The following is a 26,212-nucleotide window of genomic DNA, read 5'->3' on the forward strand; positions in this document are numbered from 1 at the left end:
CAGCGATCAAACTGTAACGAATCATTATAACCTCCATCTGTGCATTCTCCTGCTAATGTGCAATTATATAATCTTTTCCCCCCCAGACATCATGACAAACGAGTTTATTTTTATAAAAAAATTTTTTTTTTGCAGTTGATTTCGTGCGATGGCTGTGCGCCGTGTCCATGGACGAGCTGGCCTCTCCGACCCACCCGCGCATGTTTAGCTTGCAGAAGATCGTGGAGATTTCCTACTACAACATGGGCCGCATTAGGCTTCAGTGGTCCAGGATCTGGGAAGTGATCGGAGATCATTTCAACAAGGTCAGATTCGATTAGTCCCAGAGCCACAAACCTAAAATACACTATATGGACAAAAGTATTGGGACACCTAACTTTCTCAGCCATATGCCCAAACTGTTATCGCACCATTAAGCACACTCCAAAATCTAGAGGAACATTTTCCAATTATAAGAGCAAATTGGGACCATTCTTATAACCAGATGTCTGCACACCTTTGGCAATATAGTGTGTTTGTGCCTTATTTGTTTTCTTGAGGCCTGAGAGAAGTTTTGGGAATGAAAAAGGTTGAACTTCTCTCTTGTTGTGCTTTCATTTCTACTCAGGTGGGCTGTAATCCCAACGAGGATGTCGCCATCTTTGCTGTGGATTCGCTCAGACAGTTGTCTATGAAGTTCTTGGAGAAGGGAGAACTGGCCAATTTTAGATTTCAGAAGGATTTCCTGAGGCCGTTTGAACACATCATGAAGAAGAACAGGTTACTTCTCACAAATCCGCGCACACATTTTTATACCAGTGCACTCACATTATTGTTTCTATAGTAACCACTAACACAGGGACGTGAAAGATGGACAGGACGCAAAAAAATAAAGCTAGTAATGAGCACAATTTAAAAAACGTGACCGCCTGGAATTCATAGATATAGGGACGTCTGCATGCGTGTGAAGTGTGGAAGCTCAAATTAGAGATTTGTGTATGTGTACTGATATCGACACCTTTTTTTTTTTTTTTTTTTTTAATTCATTTATTTATTTTTTATTTACCTCATGCACGCAGATCGCCCACCATCCGAGACATGGTGGTACGCTGCATAGCTCAGATGGTGAACTCGCAGGCGGCGAACATCCGCTCAGGCTGGAAGAACATTTTCTCCGTGTTCCATTTGGCAGCTTCAGATCAGGACGAGAGCATTGTGGAGCTCGCCTTTCAGACCACTGGGCACATCGTCAGTAAGTAACCGCCACACAGGATTACGGTCGGTTATTTTAGTTTTTTGAAAGTGTATTTTAAAGGTTGTCTTTATTTGACACTGAAATACATTACGTGATTATTAATTTCAGGGTATTTCCCGGACAAACTCGTTGAGAATGGACGTCTAAAGCGTTTTGGTTAAACTGATTTTGCATGAATGCTGTCAAAGCATCTATAGTTTGCCCTTTTCGGTTCAAAACTTTCAGAAAATTAACATGAAATGAGTGTAGTTTTGAATTCCAGCTGTAGAGTTGCATGTTTAAATGTTCTCATAGCAGCCCCATGGCTGAGTAAAACAGGACAGACATTTAGTTTTTCTCCCCAGGATTTCTTGTCGGTTGTAATCTCATGCAAACTCCAGGTGCTACAAATGGAAACAGAAAAATTATTTAAAAAATGTTTTTGCGAGTGTACGATGCGAGGTGTGAGCACTCACAGTGTCTGTTTTCGCAGCGAATGTATTCGAGAAGCACTTTCCCGCCACCATCGACTCCTTCCAGGACGCTGTGAAGTGCCTGTCCGAGTTCGCCTGTAACGCTTCGTTCCCCGACACCAGCATGGAGGCCATCCGTCTGATACGCCACTGCGCCAAATACGTCTCCGACCGGCCTCAGGTCAGTGCTAATAAACTTCCAGCTTTAATCCTGTATTAGAAATGCAGAACTGGAGGCTGACAGATGACCAGAATCTCCTGAGTTCACACCAAGTTTGCTGAGGATGTGTGTGTTGTTTCTAGGGAATTAATTAGAAATTTGAGGAAATGTATATAAACTGTATCATATACAAACAAAAATATAAACATTTTGTTTGGCCATAAGCTGACATGCATGCAAACTAATACAGATTAAAAAAATCTTTGATGTAATTGTTAGTATTTTAGTATGCCTTAACCACTAAGATACCACTTGTTAGGAAGATGGCTAGGCTAAGGGCCTCACTCAGGGGCCCAAAGTTGCAGCTTGGCGGTGATAAGGTTTGACTCCAGTAACCCAGAGCCTCAAGTTTCCACTTCCTTACATTTAAAACGTATCTCGAATTGCAACGTCTCATTAAAAAAAATGTTTGGTACAATATTTCAAATAATAAAGAATGAATGGAAGAAAAAAATAAAATTCGAAAAAAAAATTTTTTTTTCTTTCTTCCATTAATATCTCAAGTTTATTGGTTCAGCTGATTGGCACATCAAAATGAATCCTGCAAGTTTGTCTTTCTCTACGCCAGGCGTTTAAAGACTACACTAGTGACGATATGAATGTAGCCCCAGAGGACCGGGTGTGGGTCCGAGGCTGGTTCCCCATCCTGTTCGAGCTCTCCTGCATCATCAACAGGTGCAAGCTGGACGTCAGGACCAGGTGAGTGCAGGCAGCGATGAAATTAATAAAAAAATGAAAAAATACAAAAATCACAATGCTCTCGTTCGAGCCACGCTTTCGAATCGTCTGTGAAATGGAATTTGTCTCAGGGGTCTGACGGTGATGTTCGAGGTGATGAAGACTTACGGTCACACGTACGAGAAACACTGGTGGCAAGACCTGTTCCGGATCGTCTTCAGAATTTTCGATAACATGAAGCTACCCGAGCAACAGACTGAGGTAGGTGTCGCTCCGGTCTGGAATAAAGGTGTCGAGGCGAGAAAGTTGTTAACTGTGTGTGTGTGTGTGTGTGTGTGTGTGTGTGTGTGTGTGTGTGTGTGTGTGTGTGTGTGTGTGTGTGTGTGTGTGTGTGTGTGTGTGTGTGTGTAGAAAGCAGAGTGGATGACCACAACCTGCAACCACGCACTTTATGCCATCTGTGACGTCTTCACGCAGTACTTCGAGTCTCTCAGCGATGTTCTGCTGGACAACATCCTCTCTCAGCTCTACTGGTGTGTGCAGCAAGGTGAGAATCTAATCCACACACACACACACACACACACACACAAAGCCGTATCCTGATTTCTCAATAGGTAGCAACAGAGCAACGTTAAATGTTAGAGTTCCTACGCATTTTGGAACAGTATGGGATTTGATTTGAGAGATTTCCAGGGGCTCAGTATTGAAAAATATTTGTTTCTATACTATTGGCCAATTCGGTTTTCTAAAGTATAAAATTAAGATTTGGTTAAAACATGAATACATTTAAAAACGACGTTTTCGGCAAAAAAAAAGCTCCGCGTTCACACTTTCATTTTTCAAAGTCGCTCTGAAACGCTCACGTCCCTGTACCGCGCACGAGCAAAACGTGGGACGTATCAGCCTGCGTCATTTCCGCCCTCCGTTCATTTACTTTCAATATAATAACATACATCAGGTTGTAACGTAACACGTTATAGTTGTAGTTTAAAATCGTCATTTCAGACGTTAAATATGGTCTTAAAAATCTTTAGTGAATCTGCATATTTGAATCTGGGAAAAGTGTCATTTTGAAATAAAAAATTAGTTGAAACCCTGAAAGAAGTAAAATGTTTAATGTTATTTAAAAAAGAGGGTTTGATTATTGGTAACTCATCACCTCACCTTTTTTTTCGTCCAGATAACGAGCAGCTGGCGAGGTCCGGGACCAACTGCTTGGAGAATGTAGTGATCCTGAACGGAGAGAAGTTTACGCCCGAGATCTGGGACAAGACGTGCAACTGCATGCTAGACATCTTCAAGACCACCATCCCACACGCGTGAGTTCCTCATCCTACTCCTCAGGGTGGAACCTGCGATCCCGAAGCAACTTCAGGATCTACTGTTCTGAAAGAGCGAGTCAGTGATCGGTTGTGCTTCGTCTGTCTCTCAGGTTGCTGACGTGGAAGCCGGCCGGAGGGGACGCCGATCACGTGCTCGACTTGGACAAACAACTAGTACGCAAATGAGGGTTTCATTTGTAGCAGAAAAAAAAAAAAGAACACATTTATTAGACTTTTGACACTTTGTCGGTTTGGGTTGTTGGCTTTTTGTGCATCGAGGTGCATAACGGATTGCGTGTGGCGTTTGCAGGACTCCGTCTCCCAGAAGTCTGTGGATATTCAGACCCGGACAGACGACCAGCACTCTGTGAGCAGCATTGAGAAGGCGCTGGCTGAAAACCGGAGACAGAGCCAGTTCGGTTTGTCTATAGGCAAGTTTCAAACCAGCAAGATTTAACAAACGCTGTCACCAATTACCTGAGACATGGAACCAGTTCAAGCGTTTCAGAGAGATGGGATTAAAGAGCTTTTAAATACATTACACCCGAGAGACACACTGCCTGAAAATACTTCAGTAAAACTGTGCCGCCGAAATCGTATGATTTTGTACATTTGTACGACTCGTACCCTTCAGTATACTGTTTCAATTCATCAGTATACATTTTGACATTTTAAAAGGGATCTGGTAGAATGTAAGAAATTTACAAACGCATTTTTGAATAGTGCAAAAGTCTGATTATCTGCAAAATCAGAGAATTTTGTAATTTTTGTTTTGCTCAATATTCGCACACCTCCTTAAGCGAAGGTATATTTTATATATATATATATATATATATATATATATATAATTGCTTGTCATTGAACAAAGTTGGCTATTTGAAAGCAGAGCTGCACAAGTATATAAACTCATTGTAATAACGAGTCTTTGGTTTCCCGCAATAGTGTAAATAAGTTAAAGTGTGTTAGTCTGGATTAATAATCTGTCCTCCTGGTATGAAGGAGAAAAAAAATGCTGGCTCATCACTATGAAAGTTGCTCATCCCTGATATAACTAATGCAGATAGTAGGAGTTAACATCATAAACATCCCCTGGTTTATTAGTAACTAAGTGAAATGCAGTGATATCAATATCTATTAAATCTCAGTACTCTGTGTGTGTGTGTGTGTGTGTGTGTGTGTGTGTGTGTGTGTGTGTGTGTGTGTGTGTGTGTGTGTGTGTGTGTGTGTGTGTGTGTGTGTGTGTGTGTGTGTGTGTGTGTGTGTGTGCAGAAGTCCAGGAGCAGAGGCTGTTCGCAGCACTGCTCATCAAGTGTGTGGTGCAGCTGGAGCTCATCCAGACCATCGATAACATCGTCTTCTTTCCGGCCACCAGCAAGAAGGAGGACGCGGAGAACTTCGCAGCAGCGCAGGTACAGCATGTTCTCGTACGCGACTGATCGGTTTCCATTTGACCTCCGCTCACCCACGCGTGCGTAACCGCTTCATTTCAGAGAGACTCTCTGGACGCCGACGTCCACGTGGAGACTCAGGATCAGGGAATTTACCGCTACCTGACCTCCGAGCAGCTGTTTAAACTGCTGGACTGCCTGCTGGAGTCACACCGCTTCGCTAAAGCCTTCAACTCCAACAACGAGCAGAGGACAGCGCTGTGGAAGGCCGGTGAGGACCTTATTCTCGCTCTTATATTCTCACACACCACTGTGTCTGTCTATATGTTTTCACTGCTCTGTGTGTGTGTGTCAGGTTTTAAAGGGAAGTCCAAACCCAACCTGCTGAAACAGGAGACGAGCAGTCTGGCCTGCGGGCTGCGCATCCTCTTCCGCATGTACACTGATCCCAGCAGACAGGACGCCTGGGAGGAGGTGCAGAGACGCCTGCTCAAGTAAAACACTACACACACACACACACACACACACACACACAGGCATCTGAAGCCCAGGGTTTCTGCAGGTTTCACAAAGAAACAAATCCATTAACAATGTGTTTTCATGTCGTGATGCAGGTCTTAAATTTCACACACGTTGTTAGCGACTGGCCGTAACCAAATTTTTTTTTCAAGCCAAGTATCACTAAACATGCACTTCTCCACGGCTGAAAAATAAAATCCCTTTTACGTTTGTGTTACAGTCCAAAAGCGAGTCGATCCAATAACAGAAAGCTGATTGGCTGTTGCATGTTGGTCTCATTTGTAGTCATAATACAGCGAATTATATTTGGAACAGCAAAAGAAAGAACTACAGCACCACAGAAACAAAAGGCCTTTCTAAAGGAAAGTACGGAGTAGTGATTGGAAGATCGACTCATTTTAGTGACTCGATTTATTGAGCCTCATTGATCAATTCAGTAATTGATCAGTAAATTCTGTCCTTTTGATCAGTAATAAAAAGTTGAATTTTTAATAAAGCAGATCCTCCAACTTGGACTAGAGGAGTTTAGAGACGTGAACCTCTCAATTCTGTTTCCTGTGCATAACCTACGGAGATCTTGTTAACGAGACGACTCGTTCTTCGGAGTCGCATTAAAGATTCATTCCAAATTACTATGGAGGAGCTTCATGATAGACTTTGTTCTGTGTTTGAAGACATGAAACCTTCCTGCCTTCAGTTGTGCATTTCTGAACCTCTTTTCCTGATCCCTGCATTTTTTTGATGTTTGTGTCGTGCAGCGTGTGCAGCGACGCCGTGGCGTATTTCCTCACGCTTACGTCAGAAAGTCACCGCGAGGCCTGGACCAACCTCCTGCTCCTCTTCCTCACCAAAGTGCTGAAAATCAGCGATGAGCGCGTGAGTGCTGCTCCCAATTCTACTTTAATTTGTGTGGCGGAAAAAAGAAAACCCTGCATCTATTTTGTTTATTTTTCAAGTTGTAATTGGGTGTGTGTGTGTGTGTGTGTGTGTGTGTGTGTGTGTGTGTGTGTGTGTGTGTGTGTGTGTGTGTGTGTGTGTGTGTGTGTGTGTGTGTGTGTGTCTCTGTGTTCAGTTCAAGGCCCACGCCACCTGTTACTACCCCCTGCTGTGCGAGATCATGCAGTTCGACCTGATCCCCGAGCTCAGAGCCGTGCTGAGGAAGTTCTTCCTGCGCATCGGGCTCGTGTTCCACATCGCTCGCACACTCGAACCCGAGGCCTAGAAATGCTCCCTCGTTCTCCTTTTCCCTGCCGTCCAGCTGATTTAGGATCGTGATCGACTCTCCCCAATCGAAGGGCACAACTGGGGGTGGGGGGGGGGGGAATTGTCTACAGGATTACACTAAAGACAACTAATCGACACCTCAGAGATCCTCGGGTTCCTGAGTTAAAAAAATAAGAACGGCGTGTCACTTTGCTTCAACACAATCCTAAAGCTGGAGGAAGAGCGACGGAAACCAAACGATTAGTTTGGAAATCCGAGTGACATCCGTTACTCGACTATTCTATTTTTTTTCTCTTTTCCTTTTTGGTTTTGCACCGCTAATGGCTAACATTAGCATGAATCGCTCCGTGAATCGATCTAGTTGTACAGAAAAGCGGCTTGTAAATTAATCCCATAACACTAGAGTTTATTTCTGAATCAATCTTTTTTTTTTTTCGGAATTTGCTGCGCTTTTCCTTTTCAAATGCACTGGAGATTTTTACTTTTGTGATAATTTATTTAACTATGCCATCTCGCCCAGATTGTCCAATAAGATTTCTAATTGATATCATATCAACTATATATATATATATATATATATATAGTTAAATTATTCCATTTTATATGTACTAATGCTTTTTTTTGTAGGTAAAACTTAAAGAAGGCAACATCTGGGAATCTTTCAAAACTGGAACTTGGGAGTTTAAAAAAAAAAGAAAAATTGCACCCTAATGTGAGCTGCATCTGAGTCACTGGTTCTATATAATCCTGACGTAAGCTTCACTGTATGTGTACAAAAGAAAAAAACAAACAAAAAAAAAAACAAGCTAATATATTTAAAACTTCTCTTTGGTTTGGGGGGCCGTGGTTGTGTTCTATAGACTGAATCATTGCGCTTAAGGGCGGTCACGCTGAAGCATTCCTGATTACGGTGGACGAAGTGTATAACGGTACAGCACTGTAAAGTTTTCTATGTGGAATAAACGATCTGTACAACTGTGTACGTTCCTGCTTATTCGCCCGCAGCTCCATCAGGCGTCGCGGGTCAATAAACTCTCGCCGTTCCACATCATCCCTCCTTTACCACATGATACTTCTCCTTTATCGATCTTTTAGGTGGTGTTTCAAGAACATCGATTTGCTCATTTATAGATTCTGGAAATGAAAAAACATGGAATTTGATTCAAGTGATTTGGTGTTTATTGTGGAGTCAGGAACAGACTCGAGCTGGATCTGTGCTGCTGTGATTGGTTGTTAATTTGCAGATGCAGTTATGAAGCGGTTGCCATGACAGTACGGCATCCCCACCCGTGCAAGAAGAGATTCTGACATGCAATCAGATGGCGATGTAACGTGTGTTACAATCGTTCTTTTTGGATGTTAAATACTGTGCCCTCCACAATTATTGGCACCCCTGGTTAAGATGTGTTCTTAGGATTCTAAAACATTAACAATATTTTAACCACAAGTACGGCCCCCTTCTGCCAACAAGACAGCAGTTAATCTCCTATAAAAGTTCCACAAGATTTAAGAATAGAGAGAGGGATCTTTGACCATTCCTCTTTGCACAATCTTTCTAGATCATCCAGAGTCCTGCGTCTTCTCCTCTGCACTCTTTTCCGCTCACTCAACAGGTTTTCAATTGGATTGAGGTCTCTGGACTGAGCTGGAGATCCAATGACAAACACATTTTCAGCTTTATGACAGCAGCCATCAGGTTTTGATTTAAAAGGTCCTGGAATTTCATTATCCATGCACCCTCACAAGGTTGCTAGAGCCTTTGGAATAAAAACAGGCTGATGGTTGTTTATGGAAACTTTGTGACCCCCAAGATGCCACTCTGTCATTTTCCCAACAGTAAGATTTGGAGATTTTTTTTTTTTTTTTTTTACTTCCCATCCTCCTCACTGTACATGATTGCAAGATAAACTCTGGTTCTCGTCCAGCCTTGTTAGTCACTGTTTCGGTTGTTTTAAACTTAACGAATCCTGTAGACATGAGCATGTTTAGGCGAGTGCCTATTTTCTTGTAGCCATTGCATAACTTAAGCAGGTGTGTTGACCACCTTTACTTGAATGAGGTGTTCTCTTGCTTTTCCCATGTTAAAGAGTGGAAAAGAGAAATAGGCCTCTGTGTTACATCATATTTATACCACAGGCAAACAAAAAGTCATGAATTATTAATTAAAACTTTCTAGATCAACTTTAAAATCTACAGTAAAAACGACTTTCAATTACATTTTTATAGGAATTGTTAGGGGTGCCAATAATTGTGGAACAGCTGACTATAAAAGACATAATATTAAGATCAGTTAAAGGTTAGATTTTTGTTCAATTTTCAGTGAGATTATGCATCTGCAATTGAAAAGATCTATTGGAAGAACATAACCAGGAGTGCCAATAATTGTGGGGGGGTGCGCTGTAGGGTCTTAATCTACATATTGGAGAAATGAAAAAAAGTGTGTAGGAACCCTGATTACTCGCCTGTACTTATAAATGACACGCAGCTGATCATTTCCAAGCCCCTTCCTGGGATTTTGCATTTATGGCTGTTAAATATAAAAGCTCACCGAAAAAATTATGATTGACCAAAGAAATAGCGCCACCTAGAAATGGAGTGTGATGAACCTGCATCTCTGCTGCATATGCGCCACCATCCATTCGGATCTCCTGAACCAGACGCTGGTAAAATGACATGCTGCCTGGACAAATCCACTGACCACCTACTCAGACTCCAAAAATAATTTATTTCATATTTAAAATACATAAGAGATTTATATACACACTTCAAAATATATAAAGCCATGAGAGATACTTTCATCTGTACCAGTGCAACAGGGTGCAGTTAATCCTTTCAGGCACTGCTGGGAGAAAAACTCCACACACTCCTACCATTTTATCTGTGGCTGTAACTCAGCAACTGTTGCAAGACAGAAGCTGAACGACCCGAAAACCGAGATCACGTCTCTCGTTGCTGCTACGTGCTATGACTCTAGCCGTAGTAAGTAGACGGCGCGTCCCATGTGTCTCTCGGCAGGTTGCGGCTGGACGGCCTTCGACCTGCCATGAGCTTCTTCAGCGTCTCTGTGGTGCCGGGGCGGAGCCAGGACTCTGTGGCGACCGTCGCTGTGGAAGCACGGCGAGCAGGGGGTGGAGAAGGAGTCTGCTGCCAAAGGTCATCCTCTTCATCAGCAGGTATTTCTCCTGGAGCGGGAACACGGTTATTAAAATGATTACAATGCTTGCATTACACATCATTTTAATTAGTGATTCATCAGAACTGGACTAGTGTATATTATATATATATATATATATATATAATCTTTTCTATCTCAGCTGTGGGTACAAAAAAGATGGTGGTAAAACCAGACAGAAGATACAACGACCAGGCAGGACATTTTACATAAGCCACAAAGTGAAAATCACCACATCACATCACCTGTTAATGAGTGGGATTTATTAGGCAGCAAGTGAACATTTTGTCCTGGAAGTTGACGTGTTAAAAGCAGGAAAAATGGGCAAACAAGGATTTCAGCGAATTTGACAAATAGTGCTGTTTAGACGACTGAGTCAGAGCATCTCCAAAACTGCAGCTCTTGTAGGCGGTTACTTCTCTGCAGTGCTCAGTGTCTATCAAAAGTGGTCAGAGGAAGGAATGGTGGTGAACCGGTGATGAGGTCATTCATAGATGGACAATTTCGTTGTACCCTGTGCAACAATGGTCTTGTTGGCTGTACGTGGGTTTCAGGCAACTGGTTTTAATATAAGCGTACATGAATGAGAAGGGTTTTCTGAGAAGGGTGGGATGAACCTCTATTTGATGTCTAAACAGCCGAGTTTCCAGCGGTATTCAAAACGACTTTTCAAATTTTCTAGATGTTCTTTTATTAAGGAAAAAAAAAAAAAAAAAAAAAAAAAAAAAAAAGTCAGAGACTAATGGGGTTCTTAATCTGTGTCCTAATGAACCAGCATTGTGTCCTAATGAACCACCAAAGCACTGTCACTCTGGTTAAGGACGACGTCTGTCAAATGGCATAAATGTAAAGTTACCCAATCAGAGTTTTCTTGATCTCTTACCTAATCTCTGGTCCTTCTCGCTCATGTCATCCAACACTCTCATCCTGCGCCGGTTCAGCTCCTGTACCCTGTCAAGCAGGAAGCTGTTCGCCGAGCCCACAGAATAGCTGTTCCTCTCTCCGCTGGGAGACTCCACACCCTGAAATAAACAAACATCCACATCATTTAGCGTCACAATGCTTCTCAAAGTCATTCACGATAGTCCACCAGCACCTTGAGAGGCATCGCCAATGGCCATCAAAATATATATTTTTTTAATGACAGGGAATCCTTAACAATCATTATCAAATGATTAGGGGTCCAAGAAGATTATAATTTTTTTTATAACCTCAGTAAATTTTATAAACATGGTCAGGGCATGGTCCATAGGAGATGCAGATAAAGTAAAATAACTTTCAGCCAATCAGCTTCAAACAGACTTTTCACATAATCACGATTGTGTTTTGCGAATTTTTTTAATGACCACTCAGTTCTAATTAACAAAAAAAAACAAAAAAAAAAAAATTAAAACACGCACTTACATCAAAGAACTCATTCCTCCTGGCTCGCCGTCTCCTCTCTCTGGCTGAGATACGATCAGAGGGTGGCATTATCGGGAAGGAATAACCGTTAGCATCTGCACAGCAACAAAAATCAAATTAATCAACACCGCTATTTTCGCCTTTTAGCGAATGGTTTATATGCAAATGTTGCTGATGGTATAGACAAAAGAAATTCTTTTAACATTCCTAATGAACAGGTTGTCATACGACCAGGAAGGTTCAATCAAGAGATATGATCTGGACAAACGATACCGATAGCTTGGTTGGATCGTAGCTGCCGATACCTGATTAACAGAGTTTTTAAAATGGATACTAAATACCAAAAAAAAAAAAAAGGATTAAAATTACATTTTTATTTATTTATTTCCCCTAAGAAAGTTCAGTACTCCTTTGTAAAAAAAAATTAAATAAATAAATAATTAAATTAATATTCCATTTGTAACATTAACTGAATTAGTTTAGGACAACATTTGCTTATATTATATATTAATCGGCATCAATAGTTGTGGCTGGCCCGGGCATGATTTTACACCACAGACCATAAATCTGTGAAGAATGAATCTTGTTTAAAAGACCAGCCGAAACCATAGTACAGACAGGTCTTGGTGACCAAAAAAAAAAAAAACCCCATCAGCTCACCAATAAAAGCACTCTCTGACTCTAGTAGCATGTTTCTTTCAGTCTCGTCGACACCGCTCTCCCTCTGTAGGCAGAAAACATTAAGTAAACAGAGGAAAATGCAGTAAAAAAAAAAAAAAAATGGATCACACTAAAGCAGGTCCGCTCCGCTGTTCTGCTCTCACTCACCCGACGAGGAGCAGACTTCATGGGAGACGACAGGTCAAAGTAATCTAATATAAGAGAGACAAGTCAAAGCAAAGAAGAGAGAGAGAGTGTGTGTGTGTGTGTCCATGCAAATATGACCCTACAGGACTGGGCACATAATATATACCAGATGAATTATACTGCTGCATCCGGCACAATAATTCAGGATGTAGAGAATAATCACTGCTCAATCGAGGAAACACTAGACCAAGATCAACTGTTTATTAATCCAAAATTATAGTTTGATTATAGTTTTTTTTAATGGTTGTAAAACGTTAAAACCAAATGGCATTAACAGGATCAGCCCTGGAGCCACAGTAGTCAGCTACTAATCTCCTCGGTATATCGCGCGTTTGTTGGAATGCATGCGTGTTTGGGTGTCTGGATCGGACCGACGGCTCCGGCTCTTTGCATGTTGTCGAGTCTGCGCTGTTGTTCTCCGAGTAGAGCCTGCTGCTGGATCTCCAGGCTGGCCTGGTCTGTGGGTGGCTCGGGATACGCACGCCTCACTTTCTCCCGAGACTCGCCGTCTGCAACGAAAGCACATAACAGTATCGGTCATCATATCTGCATATCTGAGTCTGGAAAAGTATGGAATTTTTTAAAATGGAAAGATATGTAGGAACTCTGCATTCTGTTGCTAAGCACAAAGCATTCAAGACCCATTTTTGACATTTTTCCTTCCTGTTTAAAATCTAGGAGTTGATGTGTTTGGATTATTTGTAGCAGCAGGTGTCTTGTTGAATTTCGCTAAAATATTACAACAGTCTGTCAGGAAAAGCTGCAGATATTGGTTTACAAAAGAAACGATACGCTTGGTCATTATTTACACCTCGCACACTATTGTTAGCACATTCCAGAGTGCCCTTGATCAGTGTGTCCTACATTGACTGTCTAAATAAAGTGTTCAAATCAAATCACACTGATGTGTAAAGGTCAATATTCAAAAATGTTCTCTGATAAATGAAGCAATGTGATGAGGGGTGTTCAAGTCAAACTGGGACTTTTGGGTTTAACACATTTTAAGGAGTGGAATCTGCATTTCTTTTTCAGCAACAATGTAGCTGACTAGCCATTAGTTTGGTGTCCTCATGAAGCTGTTCATGTAATATAACCATTTAGATGTTTTATTGTACCTCTGTATTTGAGCTTGTTGAAGTCCTGTATGATCTGACTTTTCAGGGGTCTGTTCGAAGGTGGTCTTTCTTTAGGCATCTGCATCTTCAGTCTGACCATGTCGAAGGCATTGAGCTGAGGTTGCGCTATGTGCCTACAAACACACACAACACAGTCATTAAACCACCTATTGCGTTTGCATAGTACTGTAGGGGAGAAAAGATGATTACACAGCATGTTGTAAGCTGATGTGTGTTGCATCAGTTCCTCAATCACACACACAGTCCACTGGCATACAAGACTCAAAGACATGGAAACAGCAGGGTCTCCTTGTGAACTGTATTATGGGTCTAAGATTAAAGTACTATGGCCATAAAGTAAACCAGGAGCAATGTGTGCATTACCTGTTGTTCAGTGGAGTTGGTGTCTCCTCTCTGTCCGAATGTAGTAGCTGCCCTTCAAGTCGTTTCTGCTCGCTTCTGAGGTGCCTACGCAGAACCGACAGCTCCCTGATCACACCCTTCTGCTCCTCTAAAACACACACCATAATCAATGCGAGCCAACAATCAGTACCCTAGCTAAACAACCTTATCTGAATCAAATCCTTTCACAAAGAATTGTTTGTTGTTGTTCTATGAGGTGGTATCAAAAAGTTGAGACTAGCACAGTTTACAAAAAAGTACTTTATTCATCTACACCTCCAAAACACTCCCCGTGCACAGCAATACAACACTCCTGGTGTGGAAGTGAGAATCCGGCGAGAAACTCTCGTGTGAGGAGCACGTGAGCTCTCAGTCACCGAGGTTGGAGTAGAACCGGTTTCACAGCTCCCGATGTACACAGGACAATGTCTTTTGGCACACTAATCAATTGAGGTCGGTGCTCCCTGTGACTGTACAGCCTTGTGCTGCCATCTGTTGGCGTGTTACAAAACTAGTCTCGAACCTTTTTTATAATGACTGCGATATATGACTAATGAGTTGATGCGTACCTGCTGCTCGGATCTGGTTCCTCTGTGCTGGAACCGGTGGGGACTGGGGGGTGGGATTAGAGCGAACCTGTGAAACGGTACACTGCGATGAGAAATCGGGCGTTTTTATGACTTTTCCTTCACGTGGTGTTGTATGTGGTATGTGACTCACAGAGACGTCTGTGGTGGAGCGCTGGCTGTCGATTGAAGGAGGTCTGGGGGGAATCTGTTTTCCGAGTCTCTTTTGTAACGCAGGGATGGGCGGTGATTGTGACCTGAAGTCCTTTGGATTCACAAAATGATTTGCATAAGTGGCTCAACCAACGATGTGGAAGAAAAATCCCGAACGCTTCATAAATAAATAATTGCCCCGACCTGCTTGTACTGTGTCTTCGGCAGCTCGTTCGCTTTCTCTTCTTCCTGTTTCTTTTTTTTTTCTGCCTCTCTGCGCCGCTCCTCTGCTTGCCGAATGATCTCCTGGTTTCTGGCGTTTTTCTGGCAAGGAAAAAATAAAATAAAATTTATAAATACAAAACTGCGTTTATACGTGCGATATAATAGTCATATTTTTTATATTATCAAGAAGTACAGGAACACACCTCCATTTCCTTGCGTTTTTCCTTCTCTTGCTCCTCCTCAAACTGCCTCTGCATTTGCGCTCGCTCTTCAGCCAGCCTCTTCTCCTCCTGCTCCTCCTCCAGCCTCAGCCTTTGTCTCCTCTCTGCCTCCATCCTCTGCTTCTCCTCAATCTGTGTGAACCCAGAATACAATGTTGCCTCACTCAGGAGAATGTCGCATATGGTGTACTTGTAAAGGGAAGTGCACCGTACCTGCTGTTTCAGACTTTCCTTGTATCGCTCCTTCTCGCGGACTTGCAGCGCCGTCGGTAGCTCACTGAACACGTTTCCTCGGGCGTACGGTGAGGGCTGGGTGAAGGAGGAAACTGCAGGAGGAAATAAGGGCCTTTGCACTTTATTTTAACTCAAGGCGTCAGTGAATACAGAAAACGATACCATTACGATATCTACCTTTTAGTCCACGTATGAAAATGAAAAATCGTTAAAATCGTTCAAAGTGCTACTTTTCAGCCAAAAAAGAAAATGCTGAATAGTTCTTCCTATTCCGAGACTTCTAGACATCCAATTACAGCTCAGCCTCAGTTTAACAGCAAGCAGAACATTTTGAGAGGAATAAATGGTTCCTGACTCAAACTTGGAACAACATCAGTGGCCTTATTTGCATGATTACTTTTCTTTTTAAAGTAGTTTAAGTTTAAAAAATGGTTTGGGTACATGACCTTTTCATTGATATCAGTGTTTGACTTTTTAATATCATTCTAATAATAGATCGGTGTGTTGAGCATTATTGGAGTCTTTTCACATAAACCGAGTTGATCGCCATAAATCATAGTACCTTTGAATAATTATGTAGATTTAAAAAGGCAATACTGTTGTTGCACATCGTCCCAACTTTTTTTGGAAACGGGGTTGTAGATCACTACACATGCATACCTTTATCATCAAATACTCTGTGCAAAGAAGGAACTTTATCCTCTGTCCTTGATGTAGCTTCATCCACTGATGCCACGGCTCTTCTGCTACGCAATTCTGGGTTGACATAAGCCTCCTCGTTAGTCCTGTGCATACGCTTTAGATCGCCTAGAAATGGACAAAGAAAGCAATCGCGTTACTTCCTGGATTTACTTCGGGCCATAAGTAGTTCTGCGAGGTTCTATACAATGTAACGACTGAATCTTGAGGCGATCTGTGGGAACAAACTACGCGACTGAACAAAATAATAACGGAAAAAAAAAAAAAAAAAAAAAAAAAACCACTTACTGATTAGGTTTCCTTGATCATCCCGAAGTGGAGCCCCGGCTCCTCCTCTTCCCCACGGCTCATAAGCTTTCATCTCCGCCTCCAGTTTAGACTCGTACCTTTCCTTCTCCTCCCTCTCCCTTCTCCTCCTTTCCTGTTTTTCTTCAATCTGTGACCAAAAATGTGTGACCGATCGTTTTCAAGATGGTGGAATATTTATGAATTATAAATATTCTGACCCAAAAGGACAGGACACACACAGGGCTTTGCAAAATGGGTTTTCTGTTGCCTTACTAACATGCTGACATGCGCTCCTACCTGATCTCTTCCGGTCAAAACACTAAAAATCATTAGATTGATTGACCAATTTTTCCTGCTGCCAGAGTACACCAATTGTGCTCACATTTAAGATTTTAGTACTATGATTGTGGAAAAAAATATATACCTTTCATATATCGATCACAAAGTAATAAAAATTCCTCTTTTGTGCAGCATAAACACCATCACCATTCTTACAAAAAGTACACCGGTTCCAAACAATCGCAGATTCACCCGGGGGGGTTTTGCCAACTCCAAGTGCCAAAATTTCCCGTTTCCCTGCGCTACCTGCAGCACTGTACCTGTTGTTTGAGAGCATCCTTGTAGCTCAGATCATGATCCTTGGGATGTGGGTGTCTTTCAGAGGGATATGCTCCGATGCCAATCCTAGGAGTAACGCCATGCTGAGAGGTTTGTCTACAGAAAGATTAGAGATTGTTATTTACAGAGCATGAAACAGATAAACCATAAACCGAAATATAATCGGAACCGTCTACATTTTGGCCTTGATGCTGATGATGGCACAGATAATATCATAATAATGTTTGATTCAAAACAGGGTTAAATCTTCCACCGAGTGGTCCTACGTGAGGCAATGGAAGCAAAGGAGGGGCTACAGGCACAAATGACCTGATAAAGATAAACAAACCTCAGCACAAGGTAGGTGAGAAATATGACTACAGAGAAAGTTAACTAGTGTAAAGCAAATGATTTAACAGCAGTATAAAAGACCACCTACTGTGGAAAGACTCCAGTGGGAGGCTGAGTGACTGATGCAAGCGCTCTGGCTGGGAGATTAGGTGACTGCTGCACTGCTGAAGGTCCGTCTAGCGCGCACACACACACACACACACACACACACACACACATTAAAGATTTAATTTCTACTATTAATGTACATAACACACTGGATGTTAATGTTTAACAAATTCTGTTTACGTTCATTCTATCAGCAGTTCATCTGCAATGATTTCAGCAAAAAGTCTAAACATTCCTTCTAGAAAGTAGTATATTTTGTATACTACTTTTGGAGGGTCTGTGATAATCAAAAAAATGATCCGATCAGTCACTTAATAACTGTAATGTGATCCGAAACGTGAATTTTGAGATCTGTTGCACCACTAACAAATGTTTATTTTTTCAATGATAAAAACACTTACAGTGGGTCAGATTAGGGTCTAGGGGATTCCTGGCTCCATAGTAATAGTAGGCTTCATCGTAGGGAGTACTGTACACCTCAGAGAGGGAAGGAGCAGGTGGAGGAGGAACTCGTGCAACTCTGAGTCCAAAAAATAAATAAAAACACACAAGTTGATTAGAACACAGTTTATAGATCAGATGAAAAGCATATACCAGCATTGTGCAAATGTGAGAGTTATAAAGATCACCTTGGGGCAACTATTTCTCCAATCGTTCCTGAGAGGTCTTTGTGAAAGTTTTCACTGAAGGCAAGTGTAGGAGACTGGAAAGCAACACGGGGTCTCTCAGGTGGCGCACTCTCCACTTCATGTGTCCTCTTGTCCATGTTCGTCCCAAAGTTGCCAAGTCCTCTTTCGGCCTTGTAGGCCAAGTCCCGTCTCCTGCCCTCATGCTCTCTCCTTACAGCACCAAACTGCTTAATCCTGTCAGGCTGCGGGAGACCAGACAATGACAGTCATATATTGAAACAAAAAAAAGCAGGATGTATTAATAGGATTGTGGTATGAACAGAATGTGGTACCAAAAAGGAAACACAGTACATGACTGAAAATTATAATAATATATTAAATAATGATTTAAAGTGGAATTTGCAATGTGGAATGTGTTGCAACGGGGGAAAAAAAAAAAAAAAAAAAAAAAAAAGCAAGCAAGCCTGCCATCTACTGTATAAAGAGCCACACTTTTACCTGCTCCTGGTGGTGCTAAAACACAATCACAAGGCAGGGATCAGACATCAGCTAATGTGTATAAATCAGTTCAGCAACTCATGCCTTCATATCACAAATACAGGTAGTTCCCGAGTTACGATGAGCCTATTGAAACGTGAAAAATTGTAAATTGAGACATGGCCTTGCCTACCCAGGAGTCTCAACGACTAGTGATCAGTATAGTGTACTGTAACATGTTCATTGAACTCTGAGCAATTTACTCTACCGTAATGAATGAACTATACAGTATAATATAATATGATATATAAAAAGAAGCACACTTGTAGCTGATGACACTAATCGACGAAAATCTACAATAATAAAAAAAATTATAATAAATAAATAAAAAGAGACAAGAGCTCAAATTGGGCTTTGATACACCAAAACACAGGAAGACAAAAAAATAATAATAAAATATTAATAATAATAAAAAAAAATAAAAAGCGCTCCAACACCAAGACAACTAACCCTGTATCGCTGCTTAAAATATTTATTACAGTTTTGCCGTATAGTCATCATAAGATTAAAAAAAAAAATTAAAACAAATTAAAATAAATAAACAATCATGGTAACTCTGGGACTACCTGTATATTAATCAGCTGGCTTACAAAGTGATTTTCGCATCTTGTAGACAAAACCTTTAAACATTTAGCATGCGTTTGCAACTTAATCCCCCCCCGAGGTAAAACAGAAAGACTTCACAGAAACCATAATGTCTGAATACCTCCTTCTCTGGATCAATGGCTCCTGTAGCAGCAACTCTCAACTCGAGATCCTTTTCCCTACCAAAACAGTTATAATGCATTAATGCACAAACAGTTTAAACAGTGTAGCTTTAAGTAGGTGAACAGAATTATTATTTTTTCCTTAAATATAGATATATATATCTAAATATTGTGTGAATTAGAAAATAATGGTTATAATCCCCATTCGCTGAATTGGACCCACTTTTTCTTATTTCGGCGCTGTTCGGCCATTTGCTCCAGCAGTTCCTGTTTGTAGCGCTCTTTCCTTCTTTGAACATCCCCCTCTTCCTCAGCAACCCCTGTTGCAGTGATTAAAAAAAATAATAATAATAAAATAAATAAATAATATATATATTTATATATATATATATATATATATATATATATATATATATATATATATATATATATATATATATATATATATATATATATATATATATATATATATATATAAAACATTAAAAAAAAAAAAAAAAGACAAAATTACAGGATTTAAAATCTAAACCCCGGCACTGCATTTTAGGTATCGACAATCAAATCACACCTTTATAAAGAGGTGATGAAGCTACTAACCAATAAGAAGTCCTGTAGCAAAATCTGTCATGTTCTTCTTGTTGGCAGCTCTGGTTTGTGCTGGAGGGAACGGACTGTAGGACGAACAGGAAGCAAAAATCAAAAGCCAGTACACTGTAGACTTATTCTAACTGTGGCTCTACATCCCACACCCAGCCGATCAAAGAATGTCTGGTTCTGCAGCACTTCCCATCTTTCTACAGATCGATGCTTTTAACCAGCAATAAATCTTAGGCATTCTTGCACATTCTGGCTTTCTCTTATAGACGCCCTGATTAAGAGGAACAAAAAGCCAGACTGGAATCTAAACTGAAAAAAAACCTGCCTAAACAATTTCCAAGCTATATTCCAATTCCATTAACATTTTCAAATAGAAAAGGATTTACTTCTGCAATTGCCTCATTAACTACTTAATGCACTTTAATTTTACTTCAACCGCAACGTTCGAAAATCCAATTACTGTAATCGTTTTAATTCAGTACTTGGCTTTAATCGGTGCCAGTGGCGTCCGTCTCTGCTCCTCTCGATGGTCCTCTTCATTAACAGCAGGAACCTCTGCTTCCCTCCTCTCCAGAACAAACCTTTTCAGTGGGAATACAATCAGTTTAATGACATGCTCAGGGAGCTCTCGGTGCACATCAACTGCAATCACATGCGTTTATTACTTCAACACACCGATCGGCTCTCTGCTGGCGATTTCTGTGTCTCCTGCCAGATGCTTGCGGCTCAGTTTGACGTTTGGACCTTCCCTTTCGCAAGAGCTCCTCTTGTTCCTCCTCAGCAGAACTCTGCTCCTCCTCTGTGCTGTAACGCTCCCTCCTGGACCTTCTGTGCCAGCGTCTAGCAGTGTCCTCCGAACCTCTGCGTGTTGGCATCAGCACGGGTTCAGTCTGGTTGTTCCTCTTGGAATGCTGCACCGTCTCTGGACTTCTCCTTCCCCGTGATTTGGGGGAAAACGAAGGACGATATGAAGAGATGAAATGATCTTTTCCACGTGGCTGAGGAACGATACATACATACATAATCACTTAATATAGAAGTCATTTAAATGTATTGTGCTCTCCTTTTCCCTGGAGCCTTCACACCCCATGATTTTATCCACAAACTGATCTACATCATGAATTAGTAGAAAAGACAAACTTAAACCTGAGATGGGTTCGGCGTTTTCCTCATCATCTGCATTTCTTCATCTCCTCTCAGTAAGGGACTCTGGTCCTGAATCCACTCATCTAGCGTCTTGTCCTGATTAAACATTTTAAACAAAGAATTGATACGAAGCGGCAAAATCTACCAGAAAATATTCTCATATTATTTCATCAATAACATCAAGAGCTAAAATTAGAGGTCAGGCTGAAGTTAAATGGAAAAAAAAAAAAAGAATAAATTGTTAATATAATAAGCAGTTATAGACTACATGAGCTGGTGTAGTGTATAATGTAACATGAATCTTATGCATTGCTATCAATTCACACCAACCAGCAACAGATTCAAATGTCAATAAATAGTGTTGCTGCTGGACAACGAATCTCTCGCGACGTCGACACGCCCGTGTTAAACCCAGTACTCTATTGTCAGTGACTGGTGTTGTGTTATGCATAATGCATTCGCTTCTTTGATTACCATCTCTACTGCAAACACACACACACACACACACTCACACACTCACTTTATTAGTAGTTGTAGGAAGAGACCGTGTTTGCAGTGGAGACAATGGCTTACTGGCATTGACATTTTGCTTCTAGAATGCAAGATCACAATAAGTGCTTCGTTAATAAATGCCAGAAAAATGTAAGAAAGATTACACAAATGCCTCAAACACAAAGAATGAGGACACAAATGCCCTCTTAAGTAAAAAAAAATGAATCAATTGTAATCTGTTGTGGTTAATGCAAACCTATACCACGGCACGTCTGATTGGTCAGAGGGGGCTGATTCTCTACTATCCCAATCCCTTTACACTGCACTGTTTGCTTGAGCACTATAGAGCCGCATTGTGTACAGACGGTCCCTGATTTATAGTGGAGATGTGTTCTGATGACCCCATTCTGTCCTGAAAATATCAACTCATGACATGTCAACTTCTATGATTATGTTCATGGGCAAAAGCTTGGCTTTGTTATACAATTAGAAAGAAAATTATAAACAAGATGTTCATGATTACTTTTTTCTAAAAACTTGAAATACTACGTTTGAGTTTACTTGCTTGAAAAACCTTTAAGAGTGTCAACAGGTTTCTCTAAGGGCTATAAGTATTACAGTCCATCAAAACATGCTTGATGGACATCAGGATTTGTATGGGGCAGGACGGAGTCATTTACAGTACCGTACTGTATAAACTATACAGTATATATATGCATGTGGCAGTGGCTGCATGGACAAGCGGCGGGTTTTTTTTTTTATAACCGTCTACTTGCTCATTTTTTATTATTAGATATTGTTAAAGAAAGAAAGAAAGAAAGAAAGAAAGAAAGAAAGCACGAAAAATCCTGAAATAAACACGATTTTTAATCCAACCAACCAGAGTCTGTAAAACCGCTTTGTGAAAATGACTGCACTAAAAACAGCAACACAAATCGAACACATTTTAAACATCGTGCCATAAATCACTCTGGACCCTTAAAGCAGATATGTTTACACAGCTCTCCAAGATGTAGCCGAACACATCACTAATGACTCTCCTTTACGTCTCCCTGCTGTGTGCATGCAGTGTTCCTTGGACACCTATGGAAACCTCACCTGGGCTCGTTAACAAGCTGATGAAGCAGGTCACGTGTGGAAAAGCAGAGCAAACCACATGTACTCTGCGAGGATTATTTGTGATGTACAGTACAGAGAGACAGGCGCATTGCTGAATTAGATTTTTTTTTCTATTTACTGGTAAATCGTGGGTTTTAGAAGGTATGTTCAACCAGGAAGATTCTTCTTAGGCCTGGTCCTGAAATAAACTTGCTGACACATGCGTGCTCTCAGCTCATTCTCATTTCATCTGGCTACAAATGTGCATTTCCGAGGAAATAAACGCAACTGTGACTTCATCTACACACGTAGGTGCACGTAGATTTGATCCTAAACCTGGGGTCGTGCGTGTGCACATTCTACCCATGGCTTCCTCCCGCCTCCCAGACACACAAGTGACGTCAGTACGTGGATGGGTTACACTAAATGACCTATTTAGGTGTGAACGAATAAACCCACCCTCATGCCCAGAGTTTCATCTAAAGATGAAATGTCTAGCAGAAGCACCTGAGACATGTAGCGCATGAAATCCAGACGAAGCTCTTCTTTTAACTTTTGCTTCTTGCGCTCGTACTCCTCTCCTAACTGCAAACTTAAACCGTAACCTTCATCTGAAACGGAGGAATAAAGACAAAAAAAAAGTAATGATTGTGCCGACATAGTTCAATCATTTGTTAAGAATACATTGTGATTATCGCGAAATTGGATTTTGGGCCCACCTTTATGAGGTTTGGTTTGTGATGCAGGTTTTCCAGGAGGCGCCGCAGTTTCCACTGCCTTTCGTCCAAAGCTTGACTAAAGAAAAAAAAAAAAAAGTGGTATCCATAAATATACAGATTAATTATTCAAACGGTGCATTATGTAAATTAGAGGTTAAATAAAAACACTTATGGTTGAATACGGTTAAAAAAAAATTGTTAATTCTCGCATACATTCATACATCATGTAGCAAAATGCTTCTTATGACTGATAAAGTATAAAAGAGCTGAAAATATAAAAATATCAGGAAACAATATATATATTGGGTGTAACATGTACTAATACCGAAGTTTTTCGGTACAGGGCTTTCAGCAACGCAATCCTTTTTACAGTATATGCGACACAACATGGTTAAAATCGGAGTTCCCTCAGGAACATATTAAGTGGCGGACCACAAGTTTGTGTTTTTCGTATTATGATTATTAAACAATGCCAGGAGTATACAAAAGAAACTAAAAAGTTAGTGCATGTGACTGTGGCGAGTGACTAGCGCTATGGATTCTGGGAACATCTTCCCCAGAAGAGTGGAGGGAACTATAAGAGCAAACTGGGACAAAATGTGGAATGCGATGTTTAAAAATCACAAAATGCTTATGACCAGGACTTTCATAACCCATGATCCATAACCCATTCACCACTGAAGCAGCCGGTTTTCAAATATCCCAGCTTGTCAGAAAGCACATGGTTCAGAGCACATGGTTCTCCACCCCTAGAGCAGGAAGGGTTAAGAGCCTTGACATTAACAAGAACTTTCATGACATGCCCAAGAGTCCAACAGTGGACCATTAACAAAAACAGTCATGGCCAGGACGACAAGACCAGCTTGGCAGTGTGGGGGCTTAGACCTCAGAACATCTGATCTGTAAACCAGAGCCTTCACCAATGAACGGTCCACATGTTCTCACTTGTCAGGAAGTTGGGGGTCAGAGTGCATGGTACAGCACCCATAGAGCAAATACTGGCTTTGAGCAAAAGGTCAAACACTGGCTGGGGCTGGAACCCCTGACCTCCTGATCAGGAACCCTTAACCACACAACCCTATTTAGCGTGCAAACTCGAATTACGATGTGCATCATTATGACAAGATGCATGAAGGGGTCAAGGGGCGTGGCTATAAAAAATTAGTTATTTCTAAATAGTTTTTTAAATAAGTAGGAACACAAAAATTATAATTTATCGCACCTTTAAAGAACTGAAGATACAGAGCTCCGCCCACAGCCCCGCCCCCAGCGCAATTCCCGCCCACAGCACCACCCCCATAAAAAAACAAAAACGAACCCAGGCTACATCACCTTCATTTCCATATAAGGCAAGTCTCCGATTCCAGTCACTATTTTCGACTTTTCTTCGACAAACTCTTGGTTTCGCGCGGTCTCCATCTTCCTCTCTTGTCCGGTTCTTATTTTACGTTTTCAACTCGTTAAAATGTTGTTCGGTATAAACCCAAGTGTTCAGCAGCATAACAATCAGACTGAGCAAGTTTTTTTTTTTTTCCCCTTTAAATCCTCGTTACCACTTTATAGCCGAAAAGGTGTCACGTGAGCAGCCTGCCAGCCAATCACATGCATCCGAATTCAACAAGCGTTCAACAAGTGTATCCTGGCAACCGCACGCTAGCAACAGAGCGCGCGCATCCCAGGCTGACTGACTTCATTCAGAAAACTCTCATAGAGACTCTTCTTTATAATGGGACTTTTATAACTGTTTCATCGCCGAAACCGAATGTGGACGCGCCCCGAAAGCAGGAAAAAGTCTCCGCTCTTCCGTATTTACTTTACCCAAATCGCTATAAATGCGTAGTCGCGGGCTGCGTCTCCGCTCGCGCTGCCGTGTCTCCAAAAAAAAAATTAAACAGGATGCGAATAATGCTTGTGTGCATATCAAAATAAAAGTCTCAATCCCCAGCCTATTTTAGAAGGAAAGAACATACGCGTATCTATAACGCTAATAAATATATTTAATATACCGATTCAGAAATTACAGGCGATCTTGTTTTCTCGTGATCACGACATAAAAATATTTGTTATTTTTTTTCGTCATTACGACTTAATGTTCTCCACCCATCAAGTCGTGATCACGAGAGAACAAGAAACAAAAAACATTATAATAAAAGTCAGTTTGAAAATGGTTTTTGCACAGACAGATCTCTCTGTCTCTGTCCCTCTCTCTAATTAACAGGTCTAATTAACAAATTCTGTAACTTTTATATATATTATATATATATATATATATATATATATATATATATATATATATATATATAATTTGCACACATGCATGTAACCTTTTCATAAACACTGTAAACAATATCACCTTCATTGTAATTCATTGTCATATAATCGATTTTCCGTGTAATATTTATTTATATTCATATCATTCATTGATATGTCATTATTTATTTATATCTATCATATATCAACGCCTACCAACCTGTGCATATGGTAATATTTGACACTGCTACCAATGCACTTCTGGTTTGATGATAACTGTATTTCTTTATGTTTATAATAAATTAAAGCCCAGGAGCGCCATTGTGTGGTCACGTGTCGCTTTGTAACGTGTGAACCTTTACTTTGAAATATTCCTGTTCACTTCCGCTTCTGCAAAAAATAAAAAATAAATAATAATAATATTAATAATAAAAACCTTGCAGTACAGTAGATAAACGCTAGACGGCGCAGTAAATTAAAATCAATCAACCACTGTTAAATAAACTGAACTTTTTAAAAATAAATAAAAAAATAAATAAAGATAATAAAAATATAGTTAATATATAAATATAATTCAACATTATTATTTAGTCTAATA

At 40.7% G+C, this 26,212-nt stretch overlaps 2 protein-coding genes across 4 annotated transcripts in view; one reads left to right on the top strand and one right to left on the bottom strand.

The window, feature by feature from the left end:
* The window catches only part of arfgef1 (ADP-ribosylation factor guanine nucleotide-exchange factor 1 (brefeldin A-inhibited)), a 41,909-nt gene extending 33,894 nt beyond the window's left edge, over nucleotides 1–8,015 (top strand). For both annotated transcript variants that reach the window (XM_046877636.1, XM_046877637.1), the window contains 15 exons: nucleotides 136–305; nucleotides 608–759; nucleotides 1,059–1,231; nucleotides 1,707–1,867; nucleotides 2,475–2,605; nucleotides 2,716–2,845; nucleotides 2,996–3,131; nucleotides 3,765–3,903; nucleotides 4,017–4,080; nucleotides 4,217–4,337; nucleotides 5,176–5,315; nucleotides 5,397–5,565; nucleotides 5,650–5,788; nucleotides 6,572–6,689; nucleotides 6,886–8,015. In XM_046877636.1, the coding sequence (XP_046733592.1) occupies nucleotides 136–305; nucleotides 608–759; nucleotides 1,059–1,231; nucleotides 1,707–1,867; nucleotides 2,475–2,605; nucleotides 2,716–2,845; nucleotides 2,996–3,131; nucleotides 3,765–3,903; nucleotides 4,017–4,080; nucleotides 4,217–4,337; nucleotides 5,176–5,315; nucleotides 5,397–5,565; nucleotides 5,650–5,788; nucleotides 6,572–6,689; nucleotides 6,886–7,035 (2,093 nt within the window). In that variant the 3' untranslated portion in view covers nucleotides 7,036–8,015. The remainder of the gene's footprint in view (nucleotides 1–135; nucleotides 306–607; nucleotides 760–1,058; nucleotides 1,232–1,706; nucleotides 1,868–2,474; nucleotides 2,606–2,715; nucleotides 2,846–2,995; nucleotides 3,132–3,764; nucleotides 3,904–4,016; nucleotides 4,081–4,216; nucleotides 4,338–5,175; nucleotides 5,316–5,396; nucleotides 5,566–5,649; nucleotides 5,789–6,571; nucleotides 6,690–6,885) is intronic.
* Nucleotides 8,016–9,742: 1,727 nt separating this feature from the next.
* Nucleotides 9,743–25,154, bottom strand: LOC124375532 (centrosome and spindle pole-associated protein 1). Of its 2 annotated transcripts, XM_046833980.1 has the most exons (29): nucleotides 24,697–25,154; nucleotides 23,365–23,440; nucleotides 23,153–23,256; nucleotides 21,576–21,647; nucleotides 21,056–21,151; nucleotides 20,585–20,907; nucleotides 20,392–20,490; nucleotides 19,910–19,983; nucleotides 19,536–19,632; nucleotides 19,312–19,369; nucleotides 18,069–18,310; nucleotides 17,841–17,959; nucleotides 17,420–17,507; nucleotides 16,983–17,097; nucleotides 16,384–16,531; nucleotides 16,057–16,203; nucleotides 15,376–15,488; nucleotides 15,145–15,294; nucleotides 14,921–15,040; nucleotides 14,718–14,828; nucleotides 14,567–14,633; nucleotides 13,980–14,106; nucleotides 13,596–13,729; nucleotides 12,852–12,989; nucleotides 12,442–12,485; nucleotides 12,274–12,337; nucleotides 11,614–11,708; nucleotides 11,093–11,231; nucleotides 9,743–10,219 (listed from the first exon to the last, which is right to left on the bottom strand). In XM_046833980.1, the coding sequence occupies exons 1-29, from the start codon at nucleotides 24,781–24,783 to the stop codon at nucleotides 10,008–10,010; spliced, it is 3,459 nt and encodes a 1,152-aa protein (XP_046689936.1). In that variant the 5' UTR covers nucleotides 24,784–25,154; the 3' UTR covers nucleotides 9,743–10,007. The 2 variants fall into 2 exon arrangements, with proteins under 2 accessions (XP_046689936.1, XP_046689937.1); XM_046833981.1 differs by lacking the exon at nucleotides 21,576–21,647 and having other exon boundaries at nucleotides 24,697–25,153.
* Between the last annotated feature and the right edge of the window lie 1,058 nt (nucleotides 25,155–26,212).

This window comes from Silurus meridionalis, chromosome 21, assembly GCF_014805685.1.
Source record: "Silurus meridionalis isolate SWU-2019-XX chromosome 21, ASM1480568v1, whole genome shotgun sequence".
NCBI classification, from domain to species: Eukaryota; Metazoa; Chordata; class Actinopteri; order Siluriformes; family Siluridae; genus Silurus; species Silurus meridionalis.

Excerpts from the sequence above, each read along its gene's own strand:
- LOC124375532 (XM_046833980.1), bottom strand. The coding sequence starts at position 24,783 with ATGGAGACCGCGCGAAACCAAGAGTTTGTCGAAGAAAAGTCGAAAATA. Across the intron at positions 20,491-20,584 it reads CGCCAGCAGAGAGCCGATCG|GTTTGTTCTGGAGAGGAGGG; the intron begins GTGTGTTGAAGT and ends CCCACTGAAAAG. Across the intron at positions 13,730-13,979 it reads CCAACTCCACTGAACAACAG|GCACATAGCGCAACCTCAGC; the intron begins GTAATGCACACA and ends GTGTGTTTGTAG.